Source organism: Hippopotamus amphibius, chromosome 4 (assembly GCF_030028045.1).
Source record: "Hippopotamus amphibius kiboko isolate mHipAmp2 chromosome 4, mHipAmp2.hap2, whole genome shotgun sequence".
Taxonomy (NCBI): domain Eukaryota; kingdom Metazoa; phylum Chordata; class Mammalia; order Artiodactyla; family Hippopotamidae; genus Hippopotamus; species Hippopotamus amphibius.
In genome coordinates this window covers 4,734,268-4,754,851 of record NC_080189.1, presented here as the reverse complement: position 1 = coordinate 4,754,851, position 20,584 = coordinate 4,734,268, and the positions used below count along the sequence as shown (strand labels likewise).

Sequence of the window (20,584 nt, the reverse complement as noted above, 5' to 3'; positions counted from 1 at the left end):
GTGGCTTCTCTTGTTTTGGAGCATGGGCTCTAGATGCAAGCAGACTTCAGTAGTTGTGGCACACGGGCTCAGTAGTTGTGGCTCGCAGGCTTTAGAGTTGCAGACTCAGTACTTGTGGCGCACAGGCTTAGTTGCTCCACGTCATGTGGGATCTTCCAGGACCAGAGATCAAACCCATACCCTCTGCATTGACAGGTGGATTCTTATCACTGCACCACCAGGGAAGCCCCAAATTCATTTACAAAGGATGAAAACTAACTATCACTGAGAAATTTCAAAACAATGTTTTCCAATGCCAAAAGCACAGTATACTGAATTACAGAGGGAGTGAAAGTACCTCCCAGAACTTGGAAATAGATTAATCCTTAAAAATGGATAATATTAACAATTTATAGAAGTCACTTGATGGGATGAGATATCTTCCAAACCTGAGCAGGAAATACCCTAAAAATCTAGCATAAACCTGTTATATAAATTACAATGAATGACGCTGTCCAGATTTGAGGGAGCAAGGTATAATCAATCAATCTAGAGTTTCAGAAGGGCAAAGAGTAAATTAAGCCAGGGTAAAGAGATCCCAAGTAAGTCCTGCTTGACATGATAGTTTAGTCCTTTTAGTGAAGATTAACACATCAGGCAAACGTAGCTTGGTGATGGTAGCTATTAAGATAATTTAACTATTTCTCTTGATTCTCTAAGCAACCTTTCAGAGCCCAAATTTCCTAACTGGGAAAGAATACACAGTGGACACAACAATTTTAGTCTATTTGGCAGTTACATTAATATTGTAAATTAACAGATTTGGCACTTGGTTAGTAAATCAGTATCTGCCAGGTTTTATTATCATAACAATAGCTATCTAATAATAGCTACTATTTGTACTTGCTGTGGTATCAGTGGTACATAATTTATATACATTATCTCTTTTAATTGTCACATTAACTTTATTTGTTACCATTCTGTTTTTCAGACGGGTAAACTAGTAGGCGCCAGAGTCGGGATTTAACTGAGATCTCTGGCTCCCCAAGCCTGGAATCCTTCCCCTGTGCTACAGAGCCTCAGAGTCAGCACCATGAGTCTGACAAAATCTGAGTACAGGGATGACAGTTTTGGACCTACTCAGCTGAAGATCAAACCAATCTGAGCTCCTGTCTAGGCAATTATCTGGTCTCTCTCAACCATCTCTCTTAGTACTCCCTCTAAAACCAAAAGGAGGCCCAAGTGTTCTCAACAGCAACATCAATACTGGAGCAAGTATACAGTCTGCAAAAGGGGTAATACTCAATTATACATAGACTCATTGGTAAATATTTCAGGCAAGTCAAGTGTATTCCAGAAACTGACTAAGGTGCTGGGGATACAGAGATACAAGAGACAGAGTTCCTATCCTCAAAGAATTTAATGCAGGAGAGTCAAAAGTTTAAAAAGTACAATAAAGTATTATAGGTACTATAACAGAAATAAAATGGGGCACTGTGAAGGCATAAAAAAGGGATGGTCAATTCTAATCTGTGCAACTGTATGAAAGCGAGATTCAGCATGTAGTTTTTTCAGGCACATACAAAATGTTCATTGGTAGAGAAATGTCTTTTCCCGGGTCTCTCAGTCAAATGCTCTAAGGCCTAGACTGCCGAATGAACGAAAATTCTACTCACAGTCAGCGCCACCTCCTTCTGAGAAGCGATTCCTATACTTAAGGACACATTACCAGCCAGTCTCCCTTATCTGCACATAAGAGCTTAAAAGGAGAGGTATCTACCTCTGCTCACCACCAATTCCAAAATGCTTTCCATTTGGCAGAAACTTAGTAGCTGCCTATTACGCCGAAGGTAAACAGGACACAGGTAGGTAGAATTAGGGGAGGATGGAGGGTAAAAAGAACCTCAAACTACATAGATTTTTCGTATGTTTGGACAATCAATGCAAACTTCAACTAAACAAAAGTCCATGAGTATTCTTACAGCTACCACAAAGTTCTTAATACTCATTAACAAAAGTCTGTTTTACAGACAGTCACGTACCTTCAATGCCTGTTAAGCAGAATACATATCATACAGATGTTATATTAAAACATCATTTGGTTATGGAAAAGCTTACACTACAGCAGGAAGGAGTGCTTAAGGATCAAATTAACCTGAAATGAATGACATTAAGGCAAATGTGTGTATGTAATTGTCATTTGGATAAAGGCTCATTTCCCCTGACCTTTTGTGATTAAATCTCTTTGCAGATGGATCCCAGCAGCATTGTTTCAAACCAGTTAAGTGTAAAAGCCTACCTAAAGATGTAAACACACTGAACCAAATATTCCCTCCCCGGCCCTATCACAGGGCTGGATTTTCACTACACACTGGATACAATTCTTAGTAGTTTTACTCCATGTACATGGAGAAGACTCACTCCCGGCAAGTATGTGTAACTGTAACACAGACGGCAGGGAGAGCACAGCTGTGTTAACACGTATGTGACCAATGCAAACTCCGGCCCTCATCATGGCGGTCCCTGAACGGGAGGCCTAATTCTTCTTCCCTCATGAAATCAGGCTCCTCTACCACTTAGAAAGCTCAACTGCCCTGCAGAGCAGAGTACTGGGCCTGGCTCTCCACACAGCTTTCATCTAAATTACATGGAATAGACAACTGTTACGCAAATACTACATAGTAAACGCCATTGTTTCTAAGTATATTCCCTGAAGAGCTGCTCCCTTTATAAATAATATTTTTAAAAAAGCAATCATCCTATAAGAAAAGGAAAAATATATAAAAAGTCAAGTAAAAACTACTCTATGTACCTGACTAAGCAGAATTAACTTCTAGTAGAATTAATAAGGACTAAATTTTAAATTTATGACATCCCACAAATTAGTAATTTCATTAAATGTACAGTTAAGATTTCTCTAGGAAGTTATATCAGACTGTGCTTCAAGTTTTCATTTAGACAGAAAATCAACTACATGCAAGATCCCAGAAAGAGACAACAGAGCACAGAATCAAAACTGCAGAAGCTTAACATCAGAGGAACACTCCCCACCCTCCGCCCGGCCCTTTCACGTGAGGACCTCCACTGGAGAAACACTTCTGGTGTATTCTCCATCCTCTTGTTCTCTCTTCCCCAGGGAAAGAGATTCTTCTACTGGGTTATTTTGAGAGCAAGAACTAGACTCACAATGATCAGCCCCTCTCTGGGTCCTGAGAGCCTGCCTGCAGGAAGTGTATATTCTGCTCTTTCTAGTCTAGGAGGAGGGGTGCTTAGAAACGACCATTTGGCAATGGAAAGTTCGATGGTAACCTTGACGAGAGGACTTTTAGTGGAAGATGGAGACAGAAGCAGATTACAGTGGGCTAAAGAGGGAATGAGAGAAAAGCAAGCTCAGGCACAGAGCACAAACAACTCCGCTGTGCTGAGCACTGAGGGAATGGGGCTGGATGGGGATTTGACATCTAGGGAGGTTTCCTTGGTTTGTGTTGTGTTTACTGTTTTATGTTAGGATACTGATGGAAATGACTGGTAGAAAGAAGACTGAAGATGCAGAAGACAGAGAAAAATGGTCATAGGAGCAGGAATACCCGCAGGAGTGATGTCCTTGAGGAGGGGAATGGAATGGATGGAATCCATATCACGAGTGGAGAAGCTGCCCTTACTTAGAAACAAAAATATTTACTCTCTTTTACAGGAGGGAATTCAGAGAAAATCGGTACATACACTTTTATCAACAGAAACTTGGTGAAAAAGCAGGAGTTGCTATATTACCATTCGATAAAGTAGACTTCAGAGCAAAGAAAATTACTAGAGGCAAAGCGGGACACTACATAATGATTAAAGGGCCAACCCACCAGGAAGACATATGATCCTAAATGTGTACAGATCAGACAGAGTCTCAAAATACATGAAGCAAAACTCACACAGCTGAAAGGAGAAACTAACAAATCCACAATTAGAGTTGGGACTTCAACACCCACTTCTCAGCAACCAACAGACTTACTAGAAGATGCGAACAAGAAAACCTACAGGATCCAGTTCACATATATAGAACAGTCCACCCAACAACAGCAGAATGCACGTGTTTTTCAAGTGCCCACAGAACACTCATCAAGACAGATCACACCCTGAGTGATGAAACAAACCTCAACCAAAGTAAAAGAGCTGAAATCACACAGAGTGTGTCCCACTGTAATGGAAATAAACTAAACATCAGTGACAGACAACCGGAAAACATAAGGGAGTTCCTGTGAATTTTTTTGTTTTCTCAATGACACATGAGGCAAAGCAGAAAGAAGGGACAAGGAAGAGGAGGAAGGCATGAAATTTATCATTAAACAATTATTAAGCGCCTACTGTGGGCTAAATATTGTTCTAAACACTGAGACTTAACGGAGTAAACACAACAGAGAACAAAATCTGCAATCCTGATTCTTAAATGGCAGGGGTGGGAGGTGGGGAGGAAGACATCACAAACAATGCAAAGTGTCTGACAGGGCTGGTGTGAAGAAGAAACAGGGTAAAAGGGATAAAGATTAATAGCAGGAAGGACCTCCAATATGCTGGCTAGGAAAGCTTTCCTCTAAGCTGGCATGCCATCAAAAAAGATACAAGTGAACTGTGTCAATGTCTCCGGGAGCCCGATCAACAGGAACTGCAAAGGCTCTGAGGCTGAAGCAGACTTGGCACATCCAAGGAACAGCAAAGACAACAGTGTGTCTGAGGAAGAGTGAGGGAGAGAGTGAACGATGAGGTCAGAAAGGCAGGAGAAGAGATCCGAGGTTACGGCTGGGGCTGAAGGGCAAATCATACAATTTGCGTCACATAGGATACAGGATCCTGGATTTTACTACACATAATGCAGGAGCCTCTGGAGAGCTGTGAGCAGAGCGTCTGCTCATGTTGTGAATGGACCACCCTGGACACCACGTGGAAAATACACTAGAATAAGCAAGTGCGAACAGCAAGGAGCAGAGACCAGTTAGCAGGGTACTGGGACCAAGCCGGGATGGTTACTAGGAGTAGGAAGGGCTGCTGTAAAGGCAGTGCAACGTGGTCCAATCCATGATCTATACGGAAGGCAGAGAAGACAGAATGTGCTAATGAAGGTGGGCTGATATGAGAGGAAAAAGAGGATTCAAGAATGACTTCAAGGTGTTTAGCTTAAGCAACAGGTAGAACAAATTCACCATTTAACAGCATAGGGAAAGCTTGGGATGAAGCAGGCTGGGGCCGGGTGTACATGTGTGGTGGTAAACTAAGACTGCAGTTTCGGGCATATTAAAGTTTTCCTCATATTTTCTCTGGATCCAGGAGTCAATCATGATGAGCATGTTACGTGTGGGATGCCTATTAGACATCCATGTGGGTAGGTCAAGAAGATACCAGAACACATGTGGCTAGAATTCAGGCGTAAGGTTGGATCTGATGACAAGTGTTTTGTAGGGAGAAAGTGAACTAACTACTATAAAAACACAGGTAGACTGGGAGTCCACTTGAAGTTGATTTAAAATGAAATCAGTCAGCCTGGTTGTGATTTTCTCTAGCAACATCCAGCTGAGTGCGTAGACAACGAAAGTAAGCAGCTGGGTTTAACCAGTCAGGAAGTAGGTTAGGATGTAGAGAGACAGGAACTGAAGGTACTCATAATGGCGTAACAGTAAGGATGGAGCTCTGATTCTATCCCGGGCAAAAAGGGAAGCAAAGAGAGAAGGGGACAGATGCTGTTCTAAGCCACTAGACCAAGATATTACTGTTTAATAAATACTAAATATTTATCTTTTTTTAAAATATTTGCCTCTGGTGAAAAGGCCACCCCGTACCTTTTCTAAGACAAGAAAATCAGTCACTGTTATTAATGAATATTTACCAAGTGTTTCCTATGCAATGAATACTGTGTTTAGTGAAAGGATACAAAGAAATATAAAGACCCACCTCCTAGAAGTACAGCTGAAAGGGAACTGAGAAATCACCACTACTGCCCTCCTTTTACAAAGGCAGAAGCCAAAGTTTAATAACTTATCCAAAATCACCCAGCTTGCTCCTGGCAGAGCCAAGACCAGAAGCATGGTCCAGCACACTCCATCTCAGCCTCTAAAATGATGACATTAGAAAACTTTGGGGAAAATGTACAAAAATTCACCTTGGGAAATGATAATTGGGGTGGAGAAGTTTCCTACTTTTCACTTCAGTACTACTGGAACCTTCTGTCATAAGCATGTACTACTTTAATAATAAACATAGTAGAAACTATAATAAACAAAGAAAAGAGAGGAAACAGTATGTTCTGCATGACAACCAAAACTGGACACTATGAATTCTTTATCCATCGATTCCTCTTAAACTCAAGGCATATTAGCATTTCTGAGAAAATATAAAGTACACTACTACTTAACAACTACGTGCAAATGAAGCCATTTGCTGGATAATACCAAAATACTGCCAAAATCTTTCTAATACTCTCAGAGGAATATAACAGTAAAAATGCCATTGCTACTGTGCAAAAGTTAGGTAAAGAACATTCATTCTATTGTAAACTGCATTCCAATGTGTGTCTTCTTTAAATCAAGGGCTCATTACGTAAGTTTTCCACTCACTATCTGGCCTACCCTAAACTACATCCCTAGAATCTGTTAAATGAAAATATTCTTTGCCATTTTGTTTCCTTGGAAGACCCTGTAGGAAATGTCTTTTCCCTGCTACTCACTAGATGTAGGAAGTGTTAGCTATTAAAATAAGGTGGTTATTCTTGTGAATTAAAAACTTGAAGTCGTTTATTTCAGTTTCTTGGGATAGTCTGTGACCTCAGGTATCTTCCTCAACACAATGCCTCCAAGTAGAATCCATGTAATAGACTAACGGACAAAGAAAGAAAACAGAATCCAAACGAATTAAGCAATGGTCACACAACGCCCAGCACTAAAGGGAAAACAGGCCTGCTTAGCTGGTTTTGCTGACAAAAAGCAAAAATAAAGCAGCACCAACTGCCCAGCTCTCTATTCTTCTGCCGGCACCCCACCGCACTCCGAAGTCACAGGAGTGAGGCTGTCTCGCTCAGGAGCTCCAGACAGCCGTGGCAGGCAAACCACACGATGCTGAAGTCTTTGTTCAGTCATTCGACTGTGCTTCGCTCTCATTTTTTCGGATGCTAGGCTTGTTCTGACTGCAACAGTCATCTGAGATGAACCTGCGTTTCAAATTATTTCAATCAGTAAGACTGTAACTGCAGCAGTTTCTTACAGGGAGCAGTGCCTCTACTCTGGAGGAGCAAAGGTTGGCAAACGACGGCCAGCAGGCCAAACTCTGAATTTTAACAAGTAGAAAGGGTTTTGGAACACAGCCACGCTCATTTGTTTACACACCTCTGGCTGCCTTCACATGAGAACAGCAGAGCTGAGTAGTCGTGACAGAGACGGAAGGGCCCGCAAAGCCTAAACACAGACTACCTGGCCCTTCACCCTGATCATTTTAGGGTATAGCTTCTTCTCTCCCTCCTCTGTATAAAAGATCCTCCGTCGGCCGCCTCTGCCCATTTCTCAGGGCTTTTTTATTTCCCAACACTGTTTCCCCACTAGCTTTGTTCCAACTACAAAGAACTACCTGCAATTGCCCTGACTCACCGATGCTCTGGCTTAAGGCAGGACCCGCATGCCTGCAGCCCCCCGCCCCGAATGCCACCCCCTCCTTGACAAGCCACCTTCATAAGGTTCCTACAACCTCAACAGGAGGAGCGGTCCCCTCCTCCTCCCGGATAAGCCTTCCAGGCTGCCCGCCCCTCGGCTGGACGGCAGCTACCCTGACAAGCCCTGCAAGAGCAGAAGCTGATTCTTGCGTCTCTTCCTCGCTTTCCTTAACCGGCGGCTGACCCGCAGCAAGGGCTGGCCGCTGGCCGGTTCGATTCCCGCAGAAACCCTCGACGGCCCTGCAGGGCTCGCGCGGCCCGGGGCGCTGAGCCGCGACGCCCACAGCAGCGCGGGGAGGGGGAGCCGCCCGTCCCGGAAGAGCCTGCGAGCCCCGCGCCCGCGACGCCCTGCGCGCGCGACGGGCGCGGGCGGGGCCGGGCCCGGGGGCGGCTCCGGGGACGCCGGCGTGGCGGGGCGGGCTCCCGCGCCCGCCCGCGGCCCTGTCCTCGCCTCCCCGGCCCCCACCCCGGCGGCCGCTCACCTCCGTCCCAGACTCAGCCCTGTGGAAGGCACCGCGCATGACGCCGCAGGCTCGGCGCACCGGCCGCTCAACCTTCCCGCCCGCAGCGCTACGTACCGCGCAGCGGCCGCCCCGCAGCCAGTCAGAGACGCTGACCCGATGACCCCGGCGCGGGCATGCGCACCGCGTCCACTCGCGCCCGGGGCCGGCGAGCATGCGCAGTAGGGCGTGCGGCCGCGGCGGGGGGGCCACCCCGCGCTCGGTGACGTCAGACCCCGTCTCCTAGGAGACCGGGGGACCAGCTGGGGGTTTTATTTTCTTCTCGCTCGTAAATTTCAATTTGTTTTTATTAGGTAAAGCTAGCAGCATGTCCTTTTTTTTTTTCCCCAAGTATTAACAGGACGTTTACTGAGCAAGCGGGCCTTTTTGTTCATTCTTGGGTTAAAACCCGCTGGCTGGCTGTACGTGTGGTTCACGGTTGATTCCGAATAAAAGAAAACAGTACACTAAATTCAAACGAATTTTTAACATATAGCGAGCTAGCAGATATATCCCGTTCTTTTTGGAAGTAGAAGAATCTATTACTACTTATTATCAAGTGTCTATCCTTTAAGATAGATAAATATTAGATGGACAGATGATAGAAAGATAGATGGGTGTTGAGTATTTGCTATATGCCAGAACTTGCGCCGAGTTCTGGGAACAGAACAAAGAATAAGAGACATGCCTGAATGGGGTTTACAGCCTATTAAGTCATTTACTGGAATGTGTCTTGAAAAAACTCGCTTCCCAAGAGCTGTAGCTGTGTAGTTGGGCAAAACAGTGAGGCTGGCACTCTAAATTTCTCTTTTTCTTATCTCTACACTAGCAGATGTGTAATTAAGACATGATTATATGATTAGTAATGATAGTTAACACTTCCAGAGCTTAGTATGTGCCAGGCCCTGTCCTAAGGCACTGTCTTTTATATACAATACCCTGTTTCATCCTCGCAGTCCTGAGGTGGGTATTGTTATTATCTGCATTTTACAGGTGAGGAAACTGAGGCACCATGTTGACCCATTTTACTTTGTTGTAATGATTGTGGTGGGTCAACACATTAATGAGAAGTAGGAAGCATGGACCAGGAATACAGGCAGTTCTTCAAAGAAACGTGGCTTTGAAGGAAAGAAATAACATACTATATAGGAAAAAATATATAGGCTAGAGAAAGAGTCTTTTAAGAAGGCAAAGCCTGGTTCACGGTTAAATGCTGATAGGAAAGAGCTGGTAGAGACCTAATGGTTAAAGACACCAGCTGAGGAAGGATACTTGATGTAGTTGGACTGGGAGAGGAAGGAGAGTGTGGGTTTAAGAATCAGCTTTAGATGGGGAAGGGCATCTCTCCACTGTGAGTAGGGACAAGGAGTCAAGAATGGGTGTAGACCATTCACAATAGTCAAGACATGGAAACAACCAAAATGTCCATCAATAGATGGTGTGTATGGGATGTTAGCCATAAAAAAGAATGAAATAATGCCATTTGCAGCAACATGCATGGACCTAGAAATGATCATACTAAGCGAAGTAAGTCAAACAGAGAAAGACAAATATCACATGATATCACTTATATGTGTAATTTCAAACATGGCACAAATGAACTTATTTACAAAACACAAACATGCTTATAGACATAGAGAACAGATTTGTGGTTGCCAGGAGGTAGAGTGGGTGGGGGAGGGATGGAGTGGGAGTTTGGGGTTAGCGGATGCACACTATTATATATAGAATGAATCACTTTACTGTACACCAGAAATGAACACAACATTGTAAATCAATGATATTTCAATTTAAAAAATAATGGGTGCAGATGCCGGATACAGTTTGGGGTGGAGAGCTCAAAGAGGTTGAAGAAGTTCTAATCTGAGGACTTAACGTTTTTTTCTCTGAGGTAAAAAGCAAGATGGTAGAAATCCAAGATTCAAGTTTAAATTCCTCTTGTGAAAACTAAAGTGAGCATCCAAGTCAAATCCCGAAAAAAATGTTACCCACCGATGCACTCTGGTAAACCTTCCTCAGAAAACCATTCTTGGTCCATTTGAGTACACAGAGCAGTGGGTGATAGACCTAACTACTACACTACAGTACAATGTGGCAGTAATTGTTCTAAGGGAATTGTCATGTAATTGTCTATGATCACATTTAATATTCAACATATATTCTTTCACTGCACAGAGCTCTTCCCTGAGTTACTGTTCTTGAATTCCAAGATGAATTTTCTCAACTCACCACAGATTTTGATGTCAGATAAACCTAGAATTTTGAGCCTGGTTGTGTCACTTAGTTAGCATAGTGCTGTGATGACAAAGTGAAACCATGTATTAATACTTAAAATGGCTAGCACAGCACCTCCCACAAAATACCAATTCCCTTCCTACCTCCCTACCTTTCTTAGATAGTCACTTAACATAGCACCAAAGAGACAATAAATATTCAGTAGCTATCTCCTGTTTACTGTGATGGTACTGATTAGGACCAGATTAAGAGCTGAGCCAGTCTGGCAGTTGTCCAGAGCGGCACACGATAAAGAGTGCTAAAACTTCTCTAGGTACCAAAATGCCACAGAAATATGATATGGAAAAAAAAAAAACCAGTTTTTACTGCAACTCTTTTCAAGGAGAATACTGTATGCAGTTACGAGGAAAAGGCACTTGGAAGAGGGTGAAAGAGACACCAGAAAAGATGTGCCTGAGTTACAGCAGAGTGCCATGTGTAGGGTTAGCAGATTGGGATAAACGGCGAGGTCAACAAGCTGGTGCATTCCCGCCACCGAAGTTCACCTCCTCAGCCTTCTCCCCATCCACTCCCACACGTGGAAGCAGGATTCTGAACCTCTAGAAAATAGACAAATATTTTTAAGATGCCAAATTATATTATTTGCTCCCCCAACCAAGTCCATAAATATTTTTTTAATTAATTAATTCTTTTTTTTTTTTTTGCCTGTATTGGGTCTTTGTTGCTGTGTGCAGGCGTTCTCCAGTTGTAGCAAGAGGGGGCTACTCTTCATTGCAGTGTGCAGGCTTCTCATTGTGGTGTATTCTCTTGTTGCGGAGCACGGGCTCCAGGCACATGGGCTTCAGTAGTTGTGGCACTCAGGCTCAGTAGTTGTGATGCACAAGATTGGTCACTCGTGGCATATGGGATCTTCCCTAGAGTAGGGATAGAACCCGTGTTCCCTGCATTGGCAGGCGGATTTTTAACCACTGCACCACCAGGGAAGTCCTGTAAATCTTAATCTGATTCAGATGGTATTGATGATGGTGGTGACTTGAGCTATAACCCCTTTTGTACTGGGATCCTAGATTTCCTGTCTTAGAAAAGTTAAATCTATTTTTTTTTAATTCTACAAGATGTCAAAGTTATTCATAGAGTTAACAGAGCAAAGCCATGTTTACTGCCCATTATAAAAGATTTGGGTTCCTTAAGCCAAAGGCTCCTCTCCTGTAATGCAACCCACTCCACGTGCAGGTGACAGCTACCCTCCCCCATTGCCCTGTGGCTGCTGGGGCTCTGGTGAGCAGTGTCAGGAAATGCTGGTATTCTGGCTGCTGCTATTACTGTGACTAATAAAGTCTTCTGGACTTTTGTGTGGTCCGTCAGCATCCATGAAGTTGTGGTAGGCTAACTTGTTAGCTTTGTAGGAAGAGTAAAATCTCAGGCTTTTTATAGGTCTTGACAACCCACACTAAGCAATCTGTAACAGGATAGGTTAAGGGTTTTGAGTGGGCAAAGCAGAAGCTCAGAGAAGCAGGGAGATAATTGTAACTGAGAATGGCAGGAAGACTATTTCACAATGGTGGGAAAGTGTAGCCAATATAGATGTATATGTTTTTCATTCTCACCTAAAGATGTTTCATGCTTTGTTAAACTTTCTTGATAAAGTTTTGAATCTATCTTCTAGGATTTGAGAACTACAAATTGAGACCTAGCAATATTAACCCCTACTTTAAGTTCTAAGAGGCAGGAATCTGGAACTAGTAGCATTGGCCGTTAGTATCAAGATGACAGACTGTTTTCTGGAATGAAAAAGCTTCATGCAAAGATAGATATTTTTCTGGATGGACAATAAGGTCCTACTGCATAGCGCAGGGAACTAAATTCAATGTCCTGGGATAAACCATAACGGAAAAGAATTTAAAAAAAGGATGTAAATATGTGTAACTGAGTCACTTTGTTGTACAGCAGAAAGTAACACAACATTGTAAATCAATAATACTTCAATTAAAAATATATATATATATATTTTTTCACCCACCTATTCTTTAAAAAACCTAGGGAATACCATGTACTTATGAAATATTTCTTGTAGGTAATACTGATGTTGCTCATTGTATAAGTCAGAACATTTTTACTTGCAATTTACAGAACACCCAACACTTACTGATTTAAATAATAAATGGGATTTATTGGGTCATGCAGATGGAGGTCCAGAGGTAAGACAGGCTTCAAGGTTAATTTATCGAGAGGCTCAGTTAGGCAAACACGTGCCTACTTTCTTTTTTCCCTTGTCAGATTCGTATTTTCTACCTTGGCCCTCACGGGGCTATGTGTCCACCCCTGAAACAACTACACAATCAGGGAATAAGATTGGGCTGGTTGGCTGAGGCCCGAGTTACATGGGTCACCCCTACATCCAGGAGCAGAGGTGAATTCTCTCAAAGCATAAGGGCTCTGGGGACAGGAGTGGATAACAAAAAACAGCAAAACAACAACACAATCAGAGTCCTTAGGAGAAGCGGGGGGCGGCGGGGGGCTGGGAGGCAGCCTCCATCTCGTTAAACCTCCGTAAAGAGGATGCGTGTTTACAAAGCCGCACATCTAGGTCACCCCCACCCCATTCCTCTCCTTCTCTACAGAGGAGATCGTCCCTCACACACAAGGAAATCAATATTTAAGAAAGAAAGCTTTACAAGTGAATAGCTGCTCTGTGCTAAACGAGTGTCTTGGCCCTCACACTGTCCCTAATGAAGATGACAAGTCATCTGAACTAGTTTGGTCCATTAAGTGCACACCTGTTTGTGTGCGCCGTCCTGCACAACATGGTTTTGAAATTACTTCAGTTTTCACGCTCTAGAGACATCACTTCTCTTTTAAAAAGTGTTTGAGGCACTCTCATAAATTTATGGTAGAAATACAAACGTGTACAGTCTTTTGGGGGTGTGGAATTTATAATGAATGGAATATAATAATAGTGGAATAATAAAACTATACGTTTATTAACTTTTTGACACAGCAATCTTACTTCTAGGAATTTATCCTAAAGTCACACCTTCAATTCCAGTCCTAGATATATACTCACGAAATCTATTTACATACACGCGGTTTTTTGTTGTTGTTGTTGTTGTTGTTCTGGCCGTGCCTTGCAGCTTGTGGGACCTTACTTCCCTGACCAGGGATTGAACCTGCGCCACAGCCGTGAAAGCGCCAAGTCCTAACCACCCAGGGAATTCCCTAAATAGACTTTATATATGGATATTTAAAATCCATAATCAGGCCTTTCTCACCTTCTGAGATGGCCCACACTCTGTGGAGTGTGTTTCTCTCTAAATAAATCCACTTCTTACTATCCAGTATCACTTTGTTGCTCACCGAATTCTTTCTGCGATAAGCCATCAAGAACCTGAACTTCATTAAGTCCTGAAACCGGGAGTGGGAAAGAAGTCAAAACTGACCAAAGGAGAGTCTTGATTCTACCTCCCTGCCTAAGGGAGTAGATAATAATACTTATAGACTACCTGATGGTAGCATGGTCCTAGATCTGCCAATATTAAAAGAATTGCAGAGCTTTGGGATCTCCCTGGTGGTGCAGTGGTTAAGAATCCGCCTGCCAATGCAGGGGACACAGATTCAATCCCTGGTCCAGGAAGATCCCACGTGCCAAGGAGCAACTAAGCCTGTGCACCAGAACTGCTGAAGCCTGCAAGCCTAGAGCCGGTGCTCAGCAACAGGAGAAGCCATGGCAGTGAGAAGCCCGTGCACCACAATGAAGAGTAGCCCCTGCTTGCCACAACTGGAGAAAGCCTGTGCACAGCAACGAAGACCCAACGCAGCCAATAAAAACAAATAAGTAAAATCCATAATCAACTCTGCTCTGCCTCTAGTCTCTTGGATACGCCTCCAACTTCCATAAGATGGTAGCATCCGTTCTTTCTCTGCAAAGTGAGGGATTTGGACCAAATGATAGCTCGCGTTCATTGAAGTCCACTGTGTCCCAGACACTGCTTATTGTTCTATGTGTACCATTCCCAGCCCTTCCCTGCAAGGTATTTATCATACTCTGATGTTATAGGTGAGGATTTTGAGGCTCCGAGAGGTAAAGGAAGCACACAGTCCTCCAGCTAGAAAGAACCCAGGTCTACCTGACGGTAAAGCCTGTGGTCTTCCTAACACATTAAGTTCTTTCCAGAAGATGCAAAGCCTCTCAGTTCTTTTACAACTCTACATTCTGTGATTCTTTATCAAAAAGCAAGAAGATGGTGGGAACTGATGTATCCGCTAAGGCGCTGATAATTCACAATCTAAATGTTCCCTCTCTTTTTCTACGGGAATTACACAACAGCTGATGAGTATCACATTCCCTTACCCTGTAGTCGTTTTCAGCTCAACCTCTTTTTAATGTACCTCGGGGTGAGTTAATTGTACTTTTCGGTTTGTTAGCAGGTATCTATCTATCTGCTCCTGCAGAGCCCTGCTCTTGTTTCATGTATTTGTTTATTCCCTTTTAGCCCCATTTCGTACTCCCTTGCGCATCCCTGCATGGGCAATTATTCTATGTTTTCTATGTGTCCCTCAGTTTGTAGGTTCCTTGTGACATAAGTAGTTTTGTTTTGAATGTGTATGTATTTGTAATTTACATAACTAATTGTGTGCTGGCTGGTATCTTTGACTCTCAAATCCATCCCTTGTTCTTTCCCTGCTCTGCTTTGTACCACAGGGCAGTGCAGGATGGTGTGAGGGGAGGGGGTGGCGGTGGATGGACCTCTGCGCGCTGCATCGCCAGGTTCCCTGGTCAGCTTCTGGCTGAGGTTAGCCAGTGGGAGGCACGGCGGGAGACTGGAGGACGGAGGAAGGGAGAATCCGGTGGACGCGCCTCCGTCTCCCTTTTTCAGGCTCTCCTCCTGCAGCAGCTGTGTCTTCGCCATGGCTCCAGTTCCCCAGCACAACCCAGCCACAGGGCCAGCTGCTGCCCAGGGACCTCGGCCCCTGGACTCAGGTCACATCACTTCATCCTCTTGTCCCTCCAACCTTGGGAGGTGGTGATGACTTCTGCTGTTGTGGAAGCATAGGCTGCCTCACCTGTCCCGTGTTGGTTTCTAAAATATTTCATCACCTGTGTAACCAGTTCCCCACATTAAATTCCCTCTCTGTTTTAAAATGCCCAACATGTTTTCTGCTTTCCTGGTTAAATCCCCAGCCAATACATTTGGTTTTCCCCTTTTTTTGTGCAACACCACATTTTAAGGTCTATCTCTGTTCTTATTTGTATATGTAGCTCTCTTAACTGCTGAATGGTGAACCACACTGTATCCACCACGTTTTATTTATCCATCCTTCATAGCAACTACTTCCAACTCCTTCTCCCACACACGGCACTTTGATGAAATTCTCATACTTAGGTTCCTTCGTGGGTCTTTTCTGAGAATCTTTCTGCAATATATACAATGGAATGAGATGGCTGGGTCATAAAGTAAACATGCTTAACCTGACTAAGTTCTGCCAGGTTGGTCAACAAAAGTTACTCTTTCCTTGTATCCCCAACTCTTGGTGTCATCCAACTTTCCACTTTTTGCCTTATTTAATTTCATAATAATACTAGTATGAGATAATAGCACTAACTAGCAATTATTGAATGCTCTACTGTATGCCAGCCACTTTACGTAGTTTCATCCTTTAGTCCTTATCCCAGTTCTATGGATAGGTGCCAATTTGTGAACAAAGGATCAGAGAGGTTAAGCAGCTTGGTCACATAGCTGAGACATTGCAGAGCTGGATTACAAAGCCAGGTAGATCCGTTCCAGAGCTCGTGACTGACTGTAACAGCATACTGCTCTTAGATAGGTGGTGATGACCCATTTTATAGATGAAGAAACTGAGACTGGAGAGAGGAAATAAGTTACACGATGAAGTTCACATAGCTGGGAAGATTTAGAGATTATTTGGACCTTGGGTTTGACCAAAAGCCAGTGCTCTTGACTTCACACAATGCTGCCTCATAGATTCTGTGTCCGGGAGAGCAAAGAACCAAGTGAAAGAGCTTGTGACTACACGTGGGGCTTCTGAATTCTCTAGATCATGCCGACAGATAATAGGGTTATCAAAATGACCTAGAGAAATAAAACTGCGCTAAACTTAATTTAATTGTTTAAGAGATGAAACAGTTGAGATTAGTATCCCTATTAGAATAAGAGTTTTGAGGAATCAGGGCATCTAAAGCCTGAGATGCTAGAATTTACCAGTTGACAATCTTCATTTCCCAATGAAAAGGCCACGACAAACCAAAGCCACAATGGGATGCCTCTTCACACCCACCAGAAGGGCTAGAACTTAAAAAAAAGGGGAAATAACAAGCGTCGATGAGGGTCTGGAGAAGTTAGAACCTTCGCATGTTGTTAGTGAGACTGTGAAATGGTTCAGCGCCTGTGGAAAACAGCCTGGCAGTCCCTCAACATCTCACACACAGAGCCACCATCTGGCTCAGCACTTCCACTCCTAGGTCTACACCCAAGGGAAATGCAAACCCGTGCTCACGCAAACACTTGTACACTCATGTTCGCAGCAGCATTTTCCAAAATAGGCATAAAGTGGAAAACCACCCAAATATCCACCAGCTGATGAATGAATACATAAAATGTGGTATAGTCGTACAGTAGAATGTTATTTGGCAATAAAAAGAAGTGAAATACTGACGCATATTACATCAAATGTCGAAAATATGATAAGTGAAAGAAGCCAGTCACAAAGGACCACATGCGACATGCTTCCGTTTGCATGAAATGTCCAGAATAGGTGAATGTAGAGACAGGAAGTGGGTTAATGGTTGCCACGGGCTGGAGGGTGTGGGAGAGTTGAGGGGTGACGGTCAGTGGGTCCAGGATTTCCTTTTGGGGTGGTGGAAATGCTCAGAAATTGATTGTGTGACGGATGCACAATTCTTGAATATGCTAAAAGCCGTCTAATTACATACTGTATGACATATGAGTTATATTTCAGGAAAACTGTTTAAAAAAAGGCTATGAGATTGTGACTTTAGAGAAATGGTAGTTGGGAATGGACTAGGATGACATTATCCTCTTTTTTTTTAAAAAAGGAACATTTTATTTATTTTGACATACAATTATGTACACTTCAGCTCATAGCAGAAGAAATTTGTGCTTCTCAGAGACAGCTTTCTGACTCATGTGTTTGTCTTTTCTGGGTTCTATGGGATGGGGCTTCCAAATCACTTTTCCTTTTTCCTTTTTATTTATATTTATACATGACATACGTGAACAAGAGTTGTTATAAGAGCCTATGATATAGGTGAGGATAAAAACAGTAGATAGAATTTTCCCACTTTTGTGACCTGAAAAAAAATTCAAAGGACGTTCTAAGATAACTATCTAGATTGAATTTGAATAATCCTTTTATTGCAAATACTCTCAGAATTTGGAGGCTGAGGAACCCTTTACACTCTTAAAAATCAAGGACCCTAAAGAGCTCTTGTTTGTGTGAATTATATCTATTGATATTTACTGTATTACAAGGTAACTTGAAAACAGTTTTGAAAATATATTTACTCAACCCATTACATGTCAATGTATTTTATTTAAAAAACTATTTTCTAAAATAAAAAACCAGCGAGAGGAGGAGCATTGGTCCACATGTTTGCAAATCTCTGTAATGGTTGGCTGAATCAAATGACAGAATCTCCTACCTGCTTCTGAATTCAATCTGTTGTGATGTGAGCTCAGCGCAAATGTAGACACCACAGAAAAGGAAAGTGGCAGCTTAGTCCTTTCATGGAATAGTTTTGATCTTGTGAACCCCTGAAAGGTCTTGGGGCTCCCCAGGGCTCTTAGATCATACTGTGGGAACTGGGGGTTTAGTGCTCACTAAATTCCTGATAGCAGTTCCTGTAACTAGGTTTCACTTTTTTTAAAATTAATTAATTAATTATTTAATTTGTTTATTGGTTGTGTTGGGTCTTCGTTGCTGCCCACAGGCTTTCTCTAATTGCGGCAAGTGGGGGCTACTCTTCTTTGGGATGTGCAGGCTTCTCATTGCGGTGGCTTCTCTTGAGCAGAACACGGGCTCTAGGCTTGTGGGCTTCAGTAGTTGCAGCATGCAGGCTCAATAGTTGTGGCTCAGGGGCTTAGTTGCTCCGCTGCGTGTGGGATCTTCCCGGACCAGGAATCGAACCCTAGTCCCCTGCATTGGCAGGCAGATTCTTAACCACTGCACCACCTAGGAAGTCCCTCACATTTTCTTTTAATAGGATCATTATTTAATAATTACCTTTCAAAATATGTGCACAGATGCCCAGGTATATGTACAAAGATTAAGTAATAAGGCTTGTGCCTCGAAACTAAACATTTACTTTCGCTCTGTGAAAACATGGAAACCATTTTAGTCACGGAGGAGGTATGGCTGGAGGGGGAGGAAAATCCCTCTGGATGACCTGACAGTCTGCAGTCGACAACTCCACGTGGAGAGCATGCCGCATTTCTACTCAACTTTGGGTACGCTTTCTGGTAGGAGCCCATGATGGTTTTCAGTCCTTGTGTGACAGATTGAAAATACAGCAGCAAAGAGGCAGATTTCTTTCCAGGCTAGTTCAGATGTTAGTCATATAGGACAAAAGAGCAGAAACACTTGTTCCAGTAATTCTTGGGACAAGACAACAGGGTCTAAATGAATCCATACCTCTGAAACACGTGATCTGCTGAGTGATCCAGACCCTGGATACCAAACAAAGTAAACTTTGAATACATGGATATGGAAAATGATCTTCAAAAGTCACTGAGAATGAGGTATATCAAATTCATGACATGAATAAGAAAATAAGGGAGTACACGTTGTCCTGAAAAACCACATTTATTAAAAGAGAGATGTGACTTGGTACTTTCTATCCAAAACTTACACACCTGTTGGAAAAATACACATTCTAGTAGGGGAATGATGGGAAGCATTTGGGGAAGCAGAAATGGCGGGAGGGGTGCCAGAGCTTTGTTGTAGGGAGACCACCAGACCCCTTGGAGAAAATGAGTCATGTTTTCCCAAAATGAGATGCAAAACCAGCACAAGAAACACAGAGGATCGAACCGTCTGTTCATTGATGAAAGTCTCATTCTGTTGAAAGCAGAGCATCAGATATGTCCTTAACTTTCCTGGTTGGAAATTAAACTGTTAAAATGTGTGTATGTATTTAAATTGGCAATGCCGTGTAGCTTGTAGGATCTCAGTTCCCTGACCAGTGATCCAGCCCAGACCCCAGCAGTGAAAGCGACGTATCCTAACCACTGGGCTTCCAGCGAATTCCCAAGCTGTTCACATTTAAATGTTAAATGAGAGCAACTGCTATATAGAGCTTAGTTCTGACCACGTGGGAAAATGACCACGTTATCGTAGAGGAAACATTGGGTCTCCTCAGATACGTCCTAAACCTAAGAATAGTAGAATGTTAGAGGAGAAAAAAAACTATAACCCTGTGGGTAGACAATTTAAAAGAGAACAAGACCAGAGGAAGATGTCTCCAAACATGACTAAGTCCCTTACATCGTGGAATTGTCATAGACACAATATTGGGTTGGCCAAAAAATGTGTTAGGCTTTTTCCGTAACATCTTATGGAAAAACCCGAATGAACTTTTTGGCCAACCCAATACATTTTGATTAAACCAAGCATTTAGTAGTTTGTGCATAAAATAGGGAAATAAAAGCTGACTGATAAAACAGGTTCACTGCTGTCAAATCTTTATCTCTGGGAGGTTGAAAGGAGTACGACCAGTACCCCTAGACCTATTAATTCCCCTGTAAGACTTTGTCCTCAAAAATACCAGCTAAGGTACATAAATATTTGCAGGGATAACACTAGTGCTTTGCTTGTAATAGAAAAAAAGTAAAATGATACAAATGTTCGTAAATAGGTGGTTATTTAATAAATTATGGTGATTCACTTACAGCGGAAGGTAGCCCTATATATGAATATGAAAAAGATATGAACACAATATTGTTCAGTAGAAAAGCAAGAGGCAGAGCATGGCGTGGTCAGAGGGTCTGAGCTCTGAAACAACAGCCGCTGTCACCACAAAGGGGACGCCTAGGAGGCACGACAGGGAGGGCAGCTGGCGGTGGAGCCTGGGGCAGAACCCAGACTTGCAGAGAGAGACAGGAAGATGCTGGATCCCGGGTGACATCATCTGAATACTGCAGTTAGCTCACCTGGA

The 20,584-nt window shown here is 43.1% G+C and overlaps 1 protein-coding gene across 2 annotated transcripts in view; it reads right to left on the bottom strand.

Annotated features, from left to right (window-relative positions):
- XRCC2 (X-ray repair cross complementing 2) overlaps window positions 1-8,255 on the bottom strand; it is a 59,538-nt gene extending 51,283 nt beyond the window's left edge. The window contains exons 1-2 of one of the 2 annotated variants that reach the window (XR_009053373.1): window positions 8,143-8,255; window positions 6,122-7,165 (exon numbers count right to left, since the gene is read on the bottom strand). Coding sequence is in view for 1 of the 2 variants with exons in the window: in XM_057733593.1 (XP_057589576.1) it covers window positions 8,143-8,181 (39 nt within the window). In the remaining variant the exon portion in view is untranslated. The remainder of the gene's footprint in view (window positions 1-6,121; window positions 7,166-8,142) is intronic. The other variant, XM_057733593.1, reaches the window with a different exon arrangement.
- Window positions 8,256-20,584: the final 12,329 nt, after the last annotated feature.